The sequence below is a fragment of the Lethenteron reissneri genome, unplaced genomic scaffold (genome assembly GCF_015708825.2).
Source record: "Lethenteron reissneri isolate LAM-NWPU_2019-01 unplaced genomic scaffold, ASM1570882v1 scaffold_422, whole genome shotgun sequence".
NCBI lineage: Eukaryota > Metazoa > Chordata > Hyperoartia > Petromyzontiformes > Petromyzontidae > Lethenteron > Lethenteron reissneri.
The window spans coordinates 41,074-54,844 of record NW_026891944.1 but is presented as its reverse complement, the minus strand read 5'-3'; the positions used below and the strand labels follow the sequence as shown (position 1 = coordinate 54,844).

The 13,771-nt window shown below is 49.9% G+C and overlaps 2 protein-coding genes across 2 annotated transcripts; both read left to right on the top strand.

The window, feature by feature from the left end:
• Nucleotides 1-341: 341 nt before the first annotated feature.
• On the top strand, nucleotides 342-7,738 carry LOC133339831 (histone-lysine N-methyltransferase PRDM7-like; the record flags this gene model as incomplete). Its single annotated transcript, XM_061547968.1, has 6 exons — nucleotides 342-418; nucleotides 1,620-1,785; nucleotides 3,368-3,499; nucleotides 4,815-5,020; nucleotides 6,103-6,170; nucleotides 6,971-7,738. Coding segments are annotated over 6 exons (1,004 nt in total), but the record flags the coding sequence as incomplete, so codon positions are not given.
• Nucleotides 7,669-11,149, top strand: LOC133339830 (gastrula zinc finger protein XlCGF71.1-like). Its single transcript, XM_061547966.1, has 2 exons — nucleotides 7,669-7,705; nucleotides 8,237-11,149. The coding sequence occupies exons 1-2, from the start codon at nucleotides 7,669-7,671 to the stop codon at nucleotides 8,929-8,931; spliced, it is 732 nt and encodes a 243-aa protein (XP_061403950.1). The 3' UTR covers nucleotides 8,932-11,149.
• Nucleotides 11,150-13,771: the final 2,622 nt, after the last annotated feature.

The following is a 13,771-nucleotide window of genomic DNA, read 5'->3' as shown; positions in this document are numbered from 1 at the left end:
ACCAGTGACGATTATTTGAACCGGTCCTGTGCCTCCCCTATGTCGGCTCAGCCTCAACTGAGTACCTGGTGCGGTGTGTAAACATCACCACTGGGGAGACAAAGACGGTCGGGCGTGGTGCTGGCCACCCACCCCCTCGTGTACCGTTCTGGCCTTCATAGGTGCTCACTAACAGCACTTGCCCCTACAGTCTGTTAAGGCTATACGGGGGAGCTTTGTCCTTGCATATGTTCATGCGTGTCCGTGTGTTCACACGTGTGTTCACGTGTGTGCGTGTGTTCACGTGTGTGCGTGTGTTCACGTGTGTGCGTGTGTTCACGTGTGTGCGTGTGTTCACGCAGGAGGAGGCAAGGGGGCTGCTTCACGCTGGGCCACCGTGGGAGAGTCTCACGCGAGGGCAGCTTCCAGCAAGCGCAAGGTCTCTGTGCACAGCGCACGGCACTCCTCTCGTTACAGCTGCTGCTGCTGTTGTCTTTAGTTTGTTGTCCTTCCCCCGCACCTCCCATTAGCGAGGTTGGCTACGTACGGTGACAAAGACATTCAACGTACATACATACTACTAGACACTGCTATACCAGGGACGTGCGGTCAGGGGAGACGGGCGAGGCAGAGCCTCACCTGTCATATACTCCAATGAAAATAGCTGTTACGAAAAGTACAAAAAAATGTTCCACTGGTCTGTGTTATAAAAGTAATTTCTATATAATTATACCAGAGACGTGCGTCATTATTGTGGTGGTGGTGGTATTGGAACGCGCGCACACCAGCTCCGGTTAACTCCCATTACTTACCTGTGCGGGGCGGTTGTGATATCCCTAGCCGGGGCCCCTCCCGAGGGGAGGGGGCTGTGGGGTGTGTGTGATCCCACAGAACCCCGCCCCTCAGTGGGGAATCGTATAAAAGGCGAGACTCTGAGAGGAGAGAGTTAGTTCGAACAAGCCAAGGACGAAGAACCAGCTGAAGTCCAGCTAGCTAGACCCTGGGACTCCTCTGACCCGCTGTCCTTCTAAAGGCCGGGCAGAGCAAGCCAGTGGTGCGACCCCAGAGCGCGAAGGCTGATGTCCTTGTAAGGGCCGGATTCGTGTGGCTGGTGGTCGGGACCTGTGCCTTGGCTGGGCCAGGTCAGGTAGTCTCCTTGAGAGGAGGGTCGTAGTATTGGTGGGGAGTCGGTGAGTTAGCTTGGGGAGTTAGCTCCCTTGAGAGAACGGGTGAAGAGGCCGTTACCTCTTCAAGTGTGAAGCTGTAACGGGCTCAGAGTTAATAAATATGGGTTGCCTCTACTTCAACTGTCTCTGTCGTCACGGTGTCCACTACATTATTATAATTAGTTTATTAATTAGTTGAGTTGTGAAGAGGCATGGCCTGCCATACCCACCGAGGTTCAGCATGACGGCATGGTTCTGCTTGATGTATGGAATCAGATTTACAGATTCAGAATATCAGAATTAAAATATGTATTGTACTGGAGGAATCCGATGAGGTGTCAGGGTCGAGATGGAACCCGCGACCTCCTGCGTACCAGGCGAGGGAGTTAACATCTCCTAGCCACCGCTGGTCACCGCACCAACTCCGCCCCCACACCCCCTCCGCCCCCTCACCCCACCGCCCCCTCCGCTCAGACTAAAGCGGAAGCCCTGGAGTACGTGTGGAGCATCTTGCAGGGCGTGGAGGAGGAGGAGCAGCAGGAGGAGGAGTTCAGGGGATTTGAGCTGAGGGAGGTGCACAAGGCCAGGATGGCGATGTTCAGGCTGGAGCGCAGAGCCACCGCCTGCAAAGGCCCTGAGGGTGGCGCTCCAGAGGATACGTGGAGGTGCGTAGCCTGCAGCGGTGATTTCTATTCCCACCGCAACTCCACACTCCCCTCTATTCTCACCGGAACTCCACACTCCCCTCTATTCTCACCAGAACTCCACGCTCCCCTCTATTCTCACCGGAACCCCACACTCCCCTCTATTCTCACCGGAATTCTACACTCCCCTCTATACCCACCAGAACTCCACACTCCCCTCTATTCTCACCAGAACTCCACACTCCCCTCTATTCCCACCGGAACTCCACACTCCCCTCTATTCCCACCGGAACTCCACACTCCCCTCTATTCTCACCGGAACTCCACGCTCCCCTCTATTCTCACCGGAACTCCGCAATCTTCTGTTAGTGCTGATGGAAGTCGCCACTGCTGTTGATGCTACTGCTACATGTGCTCCTGTCAGGGCTGCTGCTGGTACTGATGCAGCCTATGAACTAAACGATGTTTATTTTTCTTATTGGTTCTTTCGGTAAAGTCACGTAGAAGGGAAGTAATAAAATAATAAAATAAAACATAACAAAACAATTCTCACGACGTTTCGGCCACAACGCAAGCAGCCGTCCTCAGGTGAAAACCAGGTCTGTCGAGGCGACAGCGTCTGAATGATACAGCACACGTGCTTGGAGCATATATAAGCTGGGTTGGAAGGGGGGGAAAGAGCGCCTTGACAAAAGAATATGCATATCAAGAGGCATTTAGCATATTTATGGGAAATGCAGGTATGTGATTAGTACTACTCATGCCCGTGCATTATGCAGGATTAGCAGCATCAAAGGGAGGGGATATGGGAAATGCAGGTATGTGATTAGTACTACTTATGCCCGTGCATTATGCAGGACTAGCAGCATCAAAGGGAGGGGATATGGGAAATGCAGGTATGTGATTAATACTACATATGCCCGTGCATTATGCAGGATTAGCAACCAGGGTGTGCCCCACTGAGCTGTGTAGCTGTTTTTCAGAAGCGACTGGCTATCACAAATAAGAGCTCAACGAAGTGACTTGTCATCATCGTCATTACGTGGACATTTATAGCAGCCAAATATTCTCAACGCATGACGTTGGTTCTATATGTCGAGGGAAAAAAACGAAGGACCCGGAGAAAAATCCACGCAACCACGGGGAGGTATTCGCCATGAAAGTTTGCACAGACAAGGAATTTACTATGGCCGGAAGGTGCATACATTCAACATGTAGGAATCTTAAAACTGAAATGAGTGGTATACAGTCAAACTATACTAAAATTACAAAGTCTAACTATACTAAGGGGCTAAAGTATGTAAAATTGTGAATAAGTGTACAATATAAATGTAAACTAGCCATAATATACAATCTAAAATACAAAAATACAAATAGGGTAACATGTTGTAAACTATACAGTCGGGATGGAACCCACGACCTCCTGTAGACCATGCGAGGGAGTTAACATCTCGCCACGGAGGAGAGAGAGACACGCAGACTCCAAATATACAGCAGGCTTCGTCAGGGTCGGGATGGAACCCACGACCTCCCGTATACCACGAGAGGTAGTCAACATCTCGCCGTGTTTGCCTGCAGGCTCCTCCGTGCCGCCGGCCTCCGCCCAGGCTGTGGCGGTGTCGCGCAGCGCTCGCTCTCGCTACGGCCTGCGCCCGCGCGAGAGGAAAGTCTACACAGAGGTGGAGGAGCCCCAGGACGACGACTTCTTCTGTGAGACCCCCTGCTCCCTCTCACTCTCTCTCACTTTCTCACTCTCTCTCTCACACTGTCACTTTCTCACACTCTCTCTCTCACTGTCACTTTCTCACACTCTCTCTCTCACTGTCACTTTCTCACACTCTCTCTCACACCGTCACTTTCTCACTCTCTCTCTCTCACTGTCACTTTCTCACACTCTCTCTCACACTGTCACTTTCTCACACTCTCTCTCACACTGTCACTTTCTCACTCTCTCTCTCACACTGTCACTTTCTCACACTCTCTCTCACACTGTCACTTTCTCACACTCTCTCTCACACTGTCACTTTCTCACACTCTCTCTCACACTGTCACTTTCTCACACTCTCTCTCACTGTCACTTTCTCACACTCTCTCTCACACTGTCACTTTCTCACACTCTCTCTCACACTGTCACTTTCTCACACTCTCTCTCACACTGTCACTTTCTCACACTCTCTCTCACACTGTCACTTTCTCACACTCTCTCTCACACTGTCACTTTCTCACACTCTCTCTCACACTGTCACTTTCTCACACTCTCTCTCACACTGTCACTTTCTCACACTCTCTTAGGGCCGTCCATTAATGGCGTCACGCGATTTTGGACCCCCCTCCCCCCCATCACACGACATCACAAAAGTCAGACCCCCCCCTCAAATGTGACGTCACAAAGCTCATTTAATATGCTTAAAATCGCTTCAAACTATTGTCATTGTAGTGCATATTTAATGTGGCACTGCAGTCTGATGTTGTAGGAGAAAACATTTATTAAAAAGTATTTAATTAAGTAGAACGTGTTGTCTGTGGTTCCTCACACATCGTCACAAATGTCTGACCCCCCACCCCCCTAGGTGCATGAAGTCATTTATGGACGGCCCCTTACTCTAACTTTCTCACACTCTCTCCTATCTCTCTCTATTGCTCCCGCGCTCTCACTCGATATATTCCACCTGCTCCCTCTCACTCTCTCTCCCTTTCCCTCCCTCTCACACGCTCCCTTTCTCGCACTCTCACTTACCTCCCTGTCTTTTGCTCCCTCACTCAGGGATGCAGGGAGGGAGCAGGGAGGGTGACAGGGTTTACATCTCCGATGAGCGAGCTAAAGAAGTTCACAATGCAGAGAGGGAGGAAAGGAGGCATCTGTCTGGAGCGCTCCTCACCCTCTCACTCTCTCACAGTGCCACTGCTGCTGCTGCTGTTGCTACTGCGGTTCGCCCTCCTCCTGCTGCTGCTGCTGTGGCTCTCAGTCTGCGAGCTGTGCAGGGATTTCTACCTGGGGGAGTGCTCCGTGCACGGCCCGCCAGAGTTCATTGCAGACGCGGCCGTGGCCCCGGAGTGGCCAACAGGGCCCGGCTCAGCCTGCCCCAGGGCCTCACCGTCGGCGCCTCCTCCATCGCCGGCGCCGGCCTCGGGGTGTGGAGCAACAGGAAGAAGCTGCCCAAGGGGGTGATTTTTGGGCCCTACCAGGGAGAGGTGTCTGAGGAGAACCCCGTGAGCGAGTACTGCTGGCTGGTGAGCTGCTGCTGCTACTGCTGCAGCCTCCTCCTATTCCTACATCATCATCGTGTGTGTGGAGAGGAGGCTCGTGAAGGAGATGCAGAGAAACCCATAGCCTCACACAGTCACCCACAGACTTACACAGAGATCTAGAGACTGGCACAGAGAGACCCAGAGACTCACAGAGACCCATAGACTCACACAGAGACCCATAGACTCGCACAGAAACCCATAGACTCACACAGAGACCCATAGACTCGCACAGAGACCCATAGACTCGCACAGAGACCTATAGACTCGCACAGAGACCCATAGATTCACACAGAGACCCATAGACTCGCACAGAGACCCATAGCCTCACACAGTCACCCACAGACTCACACAGAGACCCAGAGACTGGCACAGAGAGACCCAGAGACTTTGCACAGAGACCCAGAGACTCGCATAGAGAGACCCACAGACTTGCACAGAGACCTAGAGACTTGAACAGAGACCCAGAGACTCACAGTGGGACACACAGACTCACACAGAGACCCAGAGACTCACACAGAGAGACCCAGATACTCACACAGATGCTCAGAGAATCGCACAGAGAGATCCACAGTCTCACACAGAGACCCAGAGACTCGCACAGAGACCAAGAGAATCGCACAGAGACCCACAGTCTCACACAGAGACCCAGAGTCGCACAGATACCCTAGAGACTCGCACAGAGACCAGAGACTCGTACAGAGACCTAGAGACTCACCAAAGACCCCCAGAATCACAGAGAGACCCAAAAATTAACGTAATTATTTGAACTTGTAACACACAGCAAAGACGGTGGTCACCGCATGGCGCGGCGCTTACAGATGCACTTCTGCGGCCGTCTGGAAGGTTCTTCCTTCCAATGTTAGGAAGCCACTGGAGCTATGCACTTTAAAATCTTGTAGATTGAAAATGCATTTCTTTAGAACTGCTTTTAGTGTTTAGTTTGTTGTCCTTCCCCCGCACCTCCGATCAGCATGGTTGGCTACGTGCGGTACGAAAGAAGTTCAACTTACAGTCCAACTGACATTAATTATCCGTGGATCCGCTCGTGTGCGTGTGTGTTTCAGATTTACAAAAACAAAAAGGATCGTGAATATGTTGATGCTCAGGATGAATCTAAATCAAACTGGATGAGGTGATTATTGTCTGAAGGACCACTACACAGAGACCAGAACCACTACACACAGAGACCAGAACCACCACACACAGAGACCAGAACCACCACACACAGAGACCAGAACCACTACACACAGAGACCAGAACCACTACACACAGAGACCAGAACCACTACACACAGAGACCAGAACCACTACACACAGAGACAAGAACCACTTCACACAGAGACCAGAACCACTACACACAGAGCCAGAACACCAACTACACACAGAAACCAGAACCACTACACACAGAGACCAGAACCACCACACACAGAGACAAGAACCAGCACACACAGACCAGAACCACTACACACAGAGACAGAAACACCACACACAGAGACCAGAACCACTACACCACAGAGACCAGAACCAGCACACACAGAGACCAGAACCACTACACACAGAGACAAGAACCAGCACACACAGAGACCAGAACCACAACACAGAGACCAGAACACCACCACACAGAGACCAGACCACCACACACAGAAACCAGAACACCACACACAGAGACAAGAACCACCACACACAGAGACCAGAACCACTACACATAGAGACCAGAACCACCACACACAGAGACAAGAACCACTACACACAGAGACCAGACCCACTACACACAGAGACCAACCCTGGGCCTCCCCTTGGTCGACTCGGCATCAAATGAGCACCCGGTACGGAGCGTGGTTCCAGCCACACCACCCCCACGTAGCGCCCAGTGCCGGCCCTTAATAGGCGCTCGCTAACGGCGCCCACCCCGCCCCCGCGTCTGCCCGCGCAGGTTCGTCAACTGCGCGAGGAATGAGCAGGAGCAGAACCTGGTGGCCTTCCAGCACCGGGGGCAGATTTACTACCGCACATTCCGTGCCGTGGGGCCCGGCTCTGAGCTGCTGGTCTGGTACGGCGAGGAGTTCGCCCAGGAGCTGGGCATCGCCTGCGAGGCCGGGCCCTCGCGACGCCGCAGCAGCAGCAGCAGCGAGATGGCTCCTAGGGCCACCGCCAGAGACCTGCAGCCCGTGCAGCCTCCACCAAGCGAGGAACACCGTGAGCACTGCTCACCAGAGACTCACCACTGCTCACCAGACTATAGCCACCACTCACCAGAGATGATAGCCACCACTCACGAGAGACGATAGCCACCACTCACCAGAGATGATAGCCACCACTCACCAGAGATGATAGCCACCACGCACCAGAAATGATAGCCACCACTCACCAGAGATGGCAGCCACCACTTACGAGAGACGATAGCCACTACTCACCAGAGACGATAGCCACCACTCAGTAGAGATGATAGCTACCATTCACCAGAGATGATAGCGACATCTCACCAGAGATGTGGATGTAGCTACCACTCACCAGAGATGATAGCCACCACTCACTAGAGATGATAGCCACCACTCACCAGAGATGATAGCCACATCTCACCAGAGTTGGTAGCCACCACTCACCAGAGATGACAGCCACCACTCACCAGAGATGATAGGCACCAGCCACACTGATAAGGTGGAAGTGAGTAACTGGTGTGGTGTGTAGTAGTAAACATCGCCACTGGGGAGACAAAGGCGGCTATGTGTGGTGCTGGCCACCCTCCCACTCGTGTGCCGTGTTGGCTTTCATTGGTGCCCATAACAGCACTTGTCCCAAAGTATATACAGGCTATATGGGGGTTCTTTGTCTTTGTGTGTATATATAATGGAGCCCACTGCACTACGAACCCGGCCACCTGAGTTCGATTCCCACTCACGGCCAACGTCAGTGGTGAATATTTAGGCCTCCCCTAGGCTGACTCAGCCTCAAATGAGTACCTAGCTTAAACGTGGAAACATCGCCACTGGAGAGACAAAGGCGGCCGGGCCTGGTGTTGGCCACCTACTCCCTCGTGTGCCATGCCGGCCTTCATAGGTACTCGCAAACAGCACTTGCCCAACAGTCTGATATGGCTGTGGGAAACCTTTACCTTTGTGTATACACACACGTGTGCAAGAGTGTTCATGTCTAGATGTTGGTGTGTGCGCGTGTGTCTTGTTCCTCTGGGATGACGCAGGTGGAGTGGGTGTGGAGGTCACAAGGCTGCCGTGTCCTGCCTGCAACCGTCAGTTCATCTGCCGCTCGAGTATACAGTATCACGTGCAGAGCAGACACCCCACTAAGCCCAGTAACAAAAGTCATCAGTGTGACCAATGTCCATACAGCACAGACTACAAGAGTACCTTGAAGAAGCACCAGAGAACACACACGGGAGAGAAGCCGTTCAAGTGCACCGTGTGTGAGAAGGCGTTTGCACGGCTATCACATCTTCACAGCCACCAGAGAACACACACGGGAGAGAAGCCGTTCAAGTGCACCGTGTGTGAGAAGGCATTTGCACATTTACAACATCTTCACAGCCACCAGAGAACACACACGGGAGAGAAGCCGTTCAAGTGCACCGTGTGTGAGAAGGCATTTGCACATTTACAACATCTTCACAGCCACCAGAGAACACACACGGGAGAGAAGCCGTTCAAGTGCACTGTGTGTGAGAAGGCGTTTGCACAGCTATCAGATCTTCACAGGCACCAGAGAACACACACGGGAGAAAAGCCGTTCAAGTGCACCGTGTGTGAGAAGGTGTTTGCAGACCCATCCAGTCTTTGCCGGCACCAGAGAACACACACCGGCCAGAATGCATTTTCTCATTCCCGTGGAAACAGAAAAGTCAGCCATCCTGAGCAAAACGCGCACAGCGCCGAGCTGTGAATTAGTTTTAAACAACAGGCCACGTGACTAGCCGAGGCTGTGCCACTCTTGAAACTGATTTTGAATGTGAACACGGAAACCTACGGACCCTCCTACACCTGCCTCACACTCTGTGGGGGGTGGGAGATTAAACCGACCTGGCCACCCCTCGATTGCAAGTGCGGAGTTCTAGGTCCCAACCACTGCACGTGTCCCCCCCCACCCCCATCACCTGGGGGTCCCTGTGTGTGTGAGTGTGCAGAGTCCCCCGTGCAGAGCTGCACTGTTGTTACCCTAGAGGGGGACACCGCAGGGCGATCCACCTACAGATACCCCAGTCTGCACGTCTCCCGCCGGTCTCCATGCGCACCGCGTGCCGTCTCGTAGCCCTGCCCCGTGCGACGTACGTACAGTACGTACAGTACGTACCCATCCAGCGGTAGACTGAACCGCGGCCGATGACGAAGGTGGCATCCGCTCACAAATCTCCGTGCACTCAGTCCCGTAGCCCTGAGCCATCGCTTGCGCGATATTCACTTTGCCGCTGAGAGGAAAGCTACGGGGAGGAGGTGGGGGGGGGTGTTAGGAGAGGACATCTGTGGAACGGCTGGAGATCTGCGAAGAAGAGCTTCATAGCTCATCGGATTCCTGCGGTCTGAAAAAATATTCCGAGAGGGCGTTGGGGGAGGGGGGTGTAGGTATGATTGGGGCATCTGCACTTGGATCACCCTGCGTGTTGTTGCTGCCTCCCCCGTTGAAAATGTTCCCAGCGTGAACTTAACCCTTTGCCGTCGCGACGACGCCGCGCGCCGTGCGTGAACGTCGTCGTCGGAATAACAAAACGCAGTAAAAACTAAAGCAACATTATCGGTACCGAGGCTCCCACAGGGCCACGCGGGGCAGGGAGTGTGGCACAGTTTTCGCGCCGGCTAGCGCAGAGTGGCGGCGGTCGTGTCGCTACGCTTCTCTGCGGTGAGCAACGACGTCTTTATAACAACAACAGCAGTGCTGCTGCTGCTGCTGCCACTGCTGCGGTGAACGGTGACAGCCACCCCGTGACCTGACCCCCACCCCGTGAACGGTGACACCCACCCCGTGAACGGTGACACCCACCCCGTGAACGGTGACACCCCATGGGTGGAAAAAACCCGATTTTTCCAGCTGCAGGCATCGGGTTTTTTCTTTAACACAATTAAACCCGATTTCGGGGAATTAAAACCTGGTTTAATGAATACGAAACTCTGATAGGCTTAGGCTGCTTCCTCGTCGGTGCTGCTATGGTACTCGGGGCCGTCGGGCACGGGGTAGTCGTAGAATGCGGCGGGCAGGTTGGTCTTAATGAACACGAGCTTCTCCACAATCGTGGGCGCCAGTGAGTTCCTTAGCTTGGAATGGATGAAGCCCATCGTTGAGAAGTGCGGTTCTGCAATTAGAACCAATGAAACCGGATTTCTCTCAATCTTAGATGATCGGGTTTAATATAAAAAGACAATTAAACCCGATTGTAAAAAACCCGACTGTGCCACCCTTGTGACACCCACCCTGTGAACGGTGACACCCACCCCGTGAACGGTGACACCCACCGACCCTGCAACTCTGCAGACGTCTCGGACGCGGGAAAGGGTTGAGAGATTTTCTGCGTCCCGGTTGCTCGCGTGATGTCGCACGGTGGTGGCGCGCGTTGACTCTTGCACGTTTAAGAAAGTTGAGCGTTAGTTTGTGATTCTGTTTAAAATGATATATATACATAAACTAACAAACATTATCTTGGGATTCTACCAAGTAAGGTCCAACTGGATACGTAGTAGCTCTTTTATCAGACGCGACCACCTGGCCATCACAAATGAAAGCTCAACGAAGTGGCTTATCATTGTGTGGACATTTATAGCGGCCAAATACTCTGATTGCGTGATCTCGATTCTAAATGTCGAGGGAAAACCGGAGGACCTGGAGAAAATCCACACGACCACGGGGAGAGAGAGAGAGAGACGCGCAAACTCAAAATATACAGCAGGCGTCAGGGTCGGAATCAAACACACGATCTCCTGTATACCAGGAGAGGTAGTTAACATCTCCACATGTGTTCAGAGTATTTGGCTGCTGTAAATGTCACGTGATAAGCCACTTCGGTGCGCTGCTGTCATTTGTGATAGCCAGGTCGCTACTACACAGCTCAGTGGGGGCCTTACCTGGAAAAGTAAAATGATTAATAAAAATCTACTGTATTCTTGGTTCTTTTGGTAAGTCACGTAGAAGGGAAATAATAAAATAATAAAAATGTAAGAATCAAATTAACACGACGTTTCGATTGCAACACAAGCAATCATCAGTTTATGAAAACCCACAACAACAAAAACAATATTGCTGTGGTTTTCACACCTGATGATGATTGCTTGCGTTGCAATCGAAACGTCGTGAGAATTGTATAGTTTTATTTTTATCATTTTATTATTTTCCTTCTACGTGACTTTACCGAAAGAACCAAGAATATGAATCCCTGTAGTCACGAAATCTTCAAATCGAAAAAAAAATCTCTTCTTGGTTCTTTCGGTAAAGGCACGTAGAAGGGAAGTAATAAAATAATAAGAATAAAACATAATAAAATAATATGATATAATAAAATAATATAATAATATAACATATTATTATATAAGTCACTTATAAGGCAAGTAATAAAATAATAAAAATAAAACAATAATTTAATATAATAAAATATTTTATTATATTTTGTTTCATTATCTTTTATTTTTATTATTTTATTACTTCCCTTCTACGTGACTCTACCGAAAGAACCAACAATATGAATCCCTGCAGTCACGAAAGCTTCAAATCGAAAAACAAAAATCTCCTGTTGAGAATGACCTCACCGGACCGGTGGAGGCAGCGCTGCCGTCTTGGTCCCAATTGGCAGCGGCGGCGTCTCGTTGGTTGTGAAGGCGGCCCAGCTCACACAGCCCGTGCCGGTGCAACAGGCCGTAGTCTACCCGGGGTTCAAGCGGCCTAGGCTACATTGTACCCGGGTGTATCATGGCCGAGGCCAAATTATACCCCTCTAGGCCAAATCATACCCCCATGATAGTAATAGTGTTGAGCGATATCTTCTTGTTTAGTGCTGCCTAACGGCGTGTGCGACTTCACGATGATATTGGTCCCGGTCTAGCACGGCGTGTAGAGTTTGTGCTGTTGTTAATTGTAGCCATGTTTTGATGTTACTGAGCCATGTCGTTTTTGGCCGTCCTGGTCGTTTTTTCCCTTCGATTTTTCCTTCCAGGATTTGCTTTAATAGCTGGTATTTGTGATATACACATGAATTACTAAATTTTTTCCAACATTTTATTTAAAACTGTAAACACATAGACTTTGATTACTTCAACCAGAAAAACTGATAATAACCCTAAAAATGCTTCAATTGATCAAATTGAGATTCTTACTTCCATTTATACGCTTTTTAGATATCGATTGAAGTCCGTTGTCGGCTGTTCTCTGTATGGATAATTGCCTTTGAACTTTCACATGGGGCATGTTCTGCCCTGGAGGGGGGGTATGGTCTGGACCAGTCTAGTTTAAACCCCCGGGTATAGTTTAGCCTAGGACACTTTATCCCCCGGGTCTACTCTGGCCTGGGCCAAACTATATCCGGGTTTAATCGGGGCAGGGGTTATTTTTAAATCCTTTATATTAAGTTCACTTGCTTGCTTGCTTGCGCGCTCACGACCGTGCAAATCTTTCAGTCGTTTTTTAACCGACTTCCCGTGATCCAATCGAGCTGACATTTTGCACACAGACTCGTTGTGCGTGACAATTTATTTTCGTGAAAAAATTTTACCAAAATTTTACACTTTTTAGGAAAAAAAAAATTGTATTTAATTACCAATTGCTTAATGGTGGCAGGCAACCATCTGAGCCATAGGTGGCAGCCATCTCAAGCCAGAGGACGAGAGGACTCTAGCCGCCACGCATATAAAGGATTTATAGTGAAAAACTTTGTTTTTACGGGTTAATTTTTAGCCTGTTTCACCGGTATCTCCAGGAGGTCGGAGCGACTTGCTCTGCGGTAACACTTTTCCGTGACAGAGGTTTGGTTTTTGTTGTTGTTGTTGTTGGGTTAGAGATCTCGTAAATATCAACATTGTGTCGTTAACCCACCACCACCCACCACCATCGCCTGACACGGCCAATCAGTCAGGGTTTGTCACGTAAACGAAACGTGCCAATTGGTTACCAACTTCAGCACACACAGCGCTTGTGTGTCGGGGAGAGTGAACCCACAACAGCATTTACAATTCGAGTGCCGGTGACGTTTCGCCGGTGATTACAAACAACGGCGACCGGTTTCATCGGGCGATGTGCCAGGATTGTGATCCAACGCCATCTAACCCAGGAGCAGCAGCAGCGACGACAACAAAAACCTTCATCACAGACACCGCTGGTCGCAAGAGACTGCGCGTGGCGCTTTGTGTTGCCGTTGCCACGAATCGTCGAAGCGCGTTCACGATCTGTTGTTCTCCTGTAACGCGGTGGTCATTTCGATTTAAATCTTCTTTCGTGACTGCAGGGATTCATCTTCTTGGTTCTTTCGGTAAAGTCACGTAGAATGGAAATAATATAATAATAAAATAAAACAATAAAGTAATTGTTTTATTTGTATTGTTTTATTATTTAATAATAAAATTATAAAAATAAACATTTACTTTATTATGTTATATTTTTATGGAAATAATAAAAATAATAAAAATAAAACAAGAAAGTAATTGTTTTATTTTTATTATTTTATTATTTAATAATAGAATAATAAAAATAAACATTTACTTTATTATTTTTTATTTTTATGGAAATAATAAAATAATAAAATTTAAACAAT

What these genes read in the sequence shown, in the direction of transcription:
- LOC133339830 (XM_061547966.1), top strand. Translation starts at nt 7,669, where the DNA reads ATGATAGGCACCAGCCACACTGATAAGGTGGAAGTGA. An exon ending in CACTGATAAGGTGGAAGTGA is followed by an intron (nt 7,706 to 8,236) that starts GTAACTGGTGTG and finishes GGGATGACGCAG; the next exon opens with GTGGAGTGGGTGTGGAGGTC.